The 8137-nt window shown below is 31.6% G+C and overlaps 1 protein-coding gene across 1 annotated transcript in view; it reads right to left on the bottom strand.

The window, feature by feature from the left end:
- Positions 1-707: 707 nt before the first annotated feature.
- Positions 708-8137, bottom strand: part of LOC149528355 (protein MICRORCHIDIA 2-like) — a 313301-nt gene continuing 305871 nt past the window's right edge. Inside the window, exons 19-21 of the mRNA XM_089811551.1 lie at positions 1845-1887; positions 1290-1389; positions 708-1120 (exon numbers count right to left, since the gene is read on the bottom strand). Of these exons, the coding sequence (XP_089667677.1) occupies positions 1291-1389; positions 1845-1887 (142 nt within the window). The 3' untranslated portion in view covers positions 708-1120; position 1290. The remainder of the gene's footprint in view (positions 1121-1289; positions 1390-1844; positions 1888-8137) is intronic.

The raw sequence follows: 8137 nt of genomic DNA, 5'->3' as shown, positions 1-8137 counted from the left end.
CTGCTGAGATCGGCTCCACTTATAGACTCACATCTGTGCATCATGGGATTTTTGTCAAGCATATCACCTATAAAATAATTAGTAATGTCTGGAAAGGACATTTTTTATATCAAGCAATTTGATATTAATATTAACATGAATATCTGAAATGTTCGAAATAAATAAAAATAACATTCAACGAAATTAACTATTTTAGACTCAAGCAATATAAGATGAATTTCTTCCCATAAACCCCCCCAAAAATGCAATTCCTTTAACAATCGATGATGACAGAGCTAATATATTTGTGTGTGATGCTTGCAAAAACAGCCAACCCTTGTTGGTCAAATTTTAGTTATTAATAATTATGCCTATAAGGCAATGACAATACATATTTCACCTATAAAATAATTAGTAATGTCTGGAAAGGACATTTTTTATATCAAGCAATTTGATATTAATATTAACATGAATATCTGAAATGTTCGAAATAAATAAAACTAACATTCAACGAATTTAACTATTTTAGACTCCAGCAATATAAGATGAATTTCTTCCCATAAACCCCCCCCCAAAATGCAATTCCTTTAATCGCTGATGACAGAGCTAATATATTTGTGAGTGTGATGCTTGCAAAAACAGCCAACCCTTGTTGGCCAAATTTTAGTTATTAATAATTATGCCTATAAGGCAATGGCAATACATATTTCCACTAAAACAAAACCAAAGAACGAAACAACATAAAAAAGTATATATTAAAGCATTGATTCACAACTTTACAAATTAAAAAATTTCAGTGAGGGCTTGGAAGAGAGGATAGAAAGTATGTTAACCTGGTTAACATTCATTTGGTTTATATTTACAATGATTTAAAGTTTTAATGTCTTCTTCCCCTCAAATATGCCAACATGATGCACCTTATTCCTTTCCATAATTCAGGCTTAGAAAGGCACAAAGCTTGCTTAATGATACGAATATAGCAGTATGAAACATCAACTAAAGCTTGATTTCTACATCCTTGTCAGCATTTGAATGTACACTTCTTACTCCTTTTCTTGGAATGATCCCAGCATGCAGAAAATAAGGAGTTTGACAGATCTCACTAACTTCAATAGCTTGTTATTGTGAAGCTTATTTGATCCTGCAATTGGATAGAACACCTTGTTTGTGAAAACAAAGATTAATGCAAGAGCTAAGTTGCTCAATTAATTTAAAAATAAAAAATAAACAAATCAAGATAACATTGAGACAATTTATCAACACACTCAAATTGGTTGCCCAGAGACATTCAACAGAGAAGATTTAAATACCTCAAATCTTCTTGCTTCCTCCCTTTTGGACTTCTACAGTGGATTTCAGCTGCACAATTTGTTCTCTTGCTATCCTTAAGTCATTCTCTAGCCTTGTGATCTATTGAAAATGTCCCCATCTGTTAGGACTAACAGTAGGCATTGCCTTCCATGCACATTTATAATGTTGATAATAACATGTGGACTCATGCAAATTCCAGTCCATTGTGTTAGTTTTTAATACTTCTGGATTAAACTGTATGATTTTCATCATAACCAATATTTCAGATCATACTACATGATCCATCGTCTGGATGAAAGAGAAGTTAGAGAGCTACTTTTTTTTTCCTTCGCTCAACTTTTCTTTCATCCTGATGATGCGTCATGCAGTAAGATCTGAAATGTTTATGATGATAGAAATCACAAAGTTTAATCCAGAGTATAAAAAACAAGTGCCATATAGATATAATAAAAGGCAGAAAGTCAAAAGCCCCTCAGTTTCTCCTTTTGTTAAAACAACCAATTAACATGCTAACCCAAGCAATCAAACAATATCAAGATGGTGAATTATCATACCAGCTGATTTAACTGTGAAGTGCTGTGCCTGTACCGTTCACATCTGATTCAAAATCAATTAAACTTGTTAATACATGATTTAAATTTCGGGATTTTACTGTCTTCAAACTTCACTAATACTGAATCCAGAGACTGCCACTCATAATGAACTTTTCAATCTTGGTTAACTTTAATATCCCTTGTTATTAATTCTAAAAGATTTTCTGGAATGCATAAATGACAAGATTAGCCTTTTTTGATCCTGAAGTTTCAACTAATCTGAGTAGGCTGGAAAGAACATATTCAGGAGATCAAATCGGTGACTGAAGATTGTACTGGAAAGTTATTAGAGCCAGTATCTATAGATAGCATAAAAAAAAATCACATTGAATTTTTTATGAATAGCCCCAAAACAGCCAATAATATATATTTTAATTTTTTATGAATGCAACTGCATAAGGGCAACAGCCAATTACGATATATATAAAAGGAAAACAAGAAAGGACTTATAATGGGTTCGATGTAGTCAAATACTATAACAGTTGTTGAGACTTGTCCATAAAACATCTTATAATATTTATCGTTTCACAATTTTCTTTATACATTTAACTAGAAATTTGATGGGGATGGAAATAAACTAATTAGATAAGCCTGTCAAATAAACAAATCATAAGTGCATTTGTGTAGCCATTGGTTAAATTTACAGGAAAGATACAACGCATTATTAATTTGAAGCAACAGTCAAGTCCAAGACTGCTAGAGAACAGAATTAGATAAAATCTGAAAACCATCATATGAAGAAACTAAAATTTCATAAAACATCTAGCATAGAGAATGCTTTCTTCAACTCTCTTCAGATGCAGGTGCTTGCATTCAGACTTGAGTTGCTTCTAGAGTTTTGAATCAATATAAAAAAAACCTTTCACTGTACATCATCTTGCTAATTCCTTCAACAATCCTCAGTTACATAATGTGGCAGGCCCACCTAACCCGAACAGGATGCCCCAATGCCAGGTCAATCCATCCTCAACAATGCCCCAGTTAACACCAGGGTCTGACCAGTGGCTAACACAAATGGCTATGATTACATTACAGAGTGCTTCACATTTAGGAGAAGGCTTGAAAGTACATAGAATAGTTATTATTACATTAAAGATTAAGATTGGATTTGGCTATGTTAATGTGAAGATTGCTTCCTCCAGATTTTCTATAATAATTGTATTCTGAATTTATAGTGACTTAATACATTAGTATAGATTCTTTAGTGTTTTATCACAATGCAATTATCAAAACCCGTTCCAAATCAATCAAATCAAAATTTTGAGTTTTTTACATTTTTTTTAAACATTTGTAAACCCCAACCCTTAGTCTAGTATTTTTAAAGATTTTTGCTTCTCTTATGTTTTCTAAAACCCCAACAAAGCGTACTTCATAGTGCATAAATAATAACTAGATGATCACAATTCACAAAATTTGAAATAGAATATAGTTTGTACAAAGCCAACCTATAAAATAAGTACAAAGTTCACAAAATCAAATGTAGCTGGACTCTTGCTACTACAAAATAAGTCATTCAACCTCATGACTATTCAAGTCCACCACAAGGATCTCAAAACCCTCAGGCACAAGAAAGTCATTGATAAGATAGTTTTCTTCTGTTGAGGAGACATCATAAATTACAATCAGAAATCAGTTTCATATTTGTGATTTAACAGTACATGCAAGTTTTAGAACAGTGTCAAATGACTGAAAGGGAAATTTTATGACAAAGAAAGCAATTGTTAAGTTCAACTTAATAGCTTTTGAATAAAATAGCAAAAGAAAGGCTACTAGAAAGTTAAAGAAAATGTATTACGATGAAATAGGACAAAACTCAAATCCATAAGAATACACCCCAAAATGATATGTAATGAAGCACAATCACACAAGGAGGTCAACCACGAGCATAAGATCATTGAACAATATGCCATTTAGCATCATTGATTGTGAATCGTCATCACAAGATCAATAAGTCCAATCTAACCATTAGAACAAAAATAACAAATATAGATCTAGATCAGATTGCAAACCCAAATATAGATTCCACATGATGTATACAATAAGCCATCTAGATTGCATGAGATAAGGAGCCAACTAGAGGGATCACAACACAAAACCCTGAAACTGGCGAACACAAACAAAACTGCAAACATACTGACAAGAAAATATTTTTCGTCAATGCAAGATTGCCAAGAACCGAAGATGCTCTTGCATTACAGTCAATTTGTAGAATTAAAAACAATCATTGAATTATAGACTAGAAAGAAATTAATATGTTTCAAATCTGATAATGGAAATGAAGAATGCTCTCTTATTTTTTAAAGATTTTACAAGACAAGTCTTTATTCTCCTTCGTTGAATGGAGTTGCAGAAAAAATGAATTGGATACTCATGAAAATGATAGAAATTTCAAAACTTAACCATATGCATCCACAAATAACAATACTGAAAAGTAAAGAATATAACAATGAGAAACTCATAACACCATTATTTATTTTCAAGGAAAGCCTAGAGAAGGGAAAACCCCTGTGGGGATGGTACCCACAACTATGTTCTAATCTGAAAGCTCTCTATAAGGAGTTTTGACCCTATTAGGAGTCATTACATACACTTAGTACATTAGTCCTTGTAAAAGGACTAGAACTTGTTAGAAGTCCCAACTCTGTTAGGAGTTGTTTTACAATGGGAGCTCACTACTCAATAATGATATCTAATCCATACAATGAGTAATAGATACAATACCAAAATGATTCTTACTCATCTTAATATCTGATTAGCCCTTCGAATATCTCACATCTATTTTTGACCATTCATCAAAAAACTTTCATCCGATCATCACAGCATCATTCACAAAGTTCACATATCATGTCCATACCATTACCATATTTTGCATGTGAAAACTGATTCCTTTTTATACCTTTCTAATTACTTTATGAATCATAGTTAGAATTTTAAAAAATCATTATTATACAATAAAGAGCACCCCTACCTTTATAGTGATTGGTGGGGCCCGAGCCAACCCATTCTTTAGGAGCAAGTGAGACTTTTTCTACGAGCATGTTCCACCATTTGAAATAGGATGCACTGGATCAACTATTGGATTGCACTTCACCCTCTGCATGCATTACCCAAATAGATATATAGGGATTGACCTTTACCCCCCTTGGCCTACCTTTTCCCTCTTGCTGGTCAATTGCGGGGTTGATCTCAGTTTCTTCAATATCCTCGGTATGCTCAATATCTTTTATATAAGTTTCTTCTTTTTTCTTACAAAAAATTTCTTTTCTATCTAGTGCTAATGTAGGATATCATTATCTCATACTAAAGAGAAAAATTATATCAATCTTAGTATCTTATGTACAAAACATTAAATAAGTACACAACAATAAATTATTGTCACAATCTTTTTCATTTTTCTTGTAATGGACGTATAGATTTTCTATTTGTCAAACTAACTTGACAATTTTTGTACTTGTACTATATGGTGGATCATTATGCATGATATGATCAATGATATTATCACACTCATAGCAATCTTGTTTTTTAACGTATTCTACTAGAATATCGAAACCAAACCAATAGAATTCTTCTCCAAGTAAACCACAACAACTAATTTTAAACCAATATTTAATTTTTTTCAAGACCAAATATCATTCTATCAAACATATTGCTGTATGTTTTCACAACCATAAAATGTAATTTGTCTCTAGATCATTTCCTAGATAAAAAGGAAATAGTTTTTTTATTTTCCTTGTTTTTCTTTTTTCTTTTGGAAAATAAAGTTCTATTTTCACTAAGTTTACAGCCGCTACTTTCAAGAACTAATCTTTCAATAGGAACTGTTCTTTTAAATTGGCTAATTGTTTATTTAATTCAATTAGGAAGGTCAAATTTATGAAAACTTGAAGTTCAAGAAAATCAATTATTGGTTGTATAGGTTGAATAGAATTTTCTAGTATAGCAAAAAAAGGATTTATACTTTGATCATTTTCATCAAATGTTGCATCTAGAAAATCATTCACAACATCTATTGACAATAGAGATATAAGTTCATCATTTTCAAATGATGTATTTGTATTAAAAATATGCATGACCCATATAAGTTGTTCAGCATCTTTCAAATCTTTATCAGTAACTAAAATAGATAAAAGCACAAATCGCTATAATTCATCTGTTATTTTTTATGTAATTCAAAACCTATAAATTGAATTGTTTTCAAACTTGTATCAATAATATTTTGTATTATCTTAATAGTTTACTTTTTTTTCTGAACTCAGATATTTTATGAATTTCTTGTCTAATACAACCTTAATGATATTAACAAGAGTAATATTGTACCCTACTAATGTTTTCAACTCATGTTTTTCTTTGTGAAAAAATTTGAAGTCAAAATATTTTTCATAAATTATTTTTTACAATAACGTTGAGACCCTTTGAACCATTTTGATGTCAAATGTCGTATGTTTTTTTTTCTAAAACATCTATACTAGAAAAATTCATGGCCATAGGCCAGTGTCATTATCAATTAATAATTCAATTCGCTCTGAATTAGTCATCTATAGAGTTTCCCCCCATTCCTCACAAACACCTTTTTGTTCTAATTTGTTTTACATATAAAAGTCTCATAATTCTCGCACAAAAACCACAAATGTTTGAAACGTTCTGAATTAAACCTGTTTTCTACAGGTTTTATTTCGTCAATATGTTCAAAATCTTTGTTTTCTTCACACATTTTCTTAGAATTTGTCTTATTCACACATTTTCTCAAAATCTTTGTCTTCTTCACACATTTTCTTAGAATCTTTGTCTTCTTATTTTTTTTCTATATACTGTTACATGTACAACTTAGGGCACCCTTCCCCTTTTCCATAGTAGTGGGCAGGGGATCACTTGCCCTACTCCCTCAATATGGAAAAGAAAAGGGACAAAATTGGAGATCATAGGAAGGGACTACGGAGACTTAAACTATGGGCTTCGGCTAGAGAAATTATAAACTAGAAAGAAAATAAAATGTTTCAAATCTGATAATGGCAATCAAGAATGCTCTCTCATTTGAAATTGATTTTGTAAATATCAAGGCATTTATAAATAGAAGATAAGTCTTTATTCTCCTTAGTAGAATGGAGTTGCAGAAAGAATGAATCGGATGCTCATGGAAAAGGTTGGGAGTATGTTGGGTGGTGCTAGTCTAGAGAAAAATCTTTGAGCTAAAATTGTTGTCACTATTTGCCACCTAATTAATAACTCTCCTACATTAGCATTTGTTCATAAAATGCCTATGGGGGCATGGTTGGTTCATAAGCCTCATTTAGGTATCTTACATGTTTTAGCTACGAGACATAAACATTTTTGTTAAAGGAAATTAAACAAAGTTGCAAAAAAAGGCTATAAAATGTTTCTTCATTGGATACAGTAATGATCTAAAAAGATTCAAGCTTTGGGATCCTATTGCACAAAAGGTGATACTTAGAAGAATATTATTTTTAGAGAGCCTAACTCTAGCACTATATTGCATCGAAACCAAATAAAAAAGGAAAATATGATTCAACTTCTTTGTGCACCTAAAAAAGTTAAAATAAACACCCATAGAGTGACAATTGAGGAGAATGCATCTAGCTCTGAATCTTTAGAAGAGTAGGAAGAATCTTCAACTCAGTTTGTTCAAAGGTCAACAAGGAATAGACAACCACCTAAAATGTATTTATTTGATGAATGGAGATGTATTTTTTCTACCACCAAATTTATAAAAACACAACCCAAAATGGTATGGAATGAAGCACAATCACACAAAGGGGTCAACCATGAGTATAATATCATCAAATAACCTATCATTTAGCATCACCAATTGTGAAATACCACCGTACAATCAATAAGTCTAGTCTTGTCATTAGAATAAAAAGAACAAATATAGGTCCAAACCAAAATAAAATCTCCATCAAGATAGAATAGATTTAGATGCAAACCTAGACATAGATTCCATGTGATGTCTAGAACAAACCATCTAGATCACATGAGATAAGGAGCCAACTGGAGTGATCACAACAAAACACCAAAATTGGTTAGCAAGATAAGATAAGATAATAATATTAATGTCCAATAAAAAACCACAAGGGTTTATGTGACTGAGCATACGGTGCTGAGAAGAAACAAAACAAGACACAAGACCAAAGAAGCCAAGGTAAGGACTAAGGATACTTGGTACAAGAAAAGAACATAATTGAAAACAAACTAAAACGAAAATCTTTTTGGTTGATGCACAATTTCCAAGAACCTAA

The sequence above is a fragment of the Cupressus sempervirens genome, chromosome 11 (genome assembly GCF_028749045.1).
Source record: "Cupressus sempervirens isolate cs-2001-9-10 chromosome 11, ASM2874904v1, whole genome shotgun sequence".
Classification (NCBI taxonomy): domain Eukaryota; kingdom Viridiplantae; phylum Streptophyta; class Pinopsida; order Cupressales; family Cupressaceae; genus Cupressus; species Cupressus sempervirens.
Note: the sequence above shows the minus strand (reverse complement) of the source record. Positions and strands in the feature narration are given on the sequence as shown.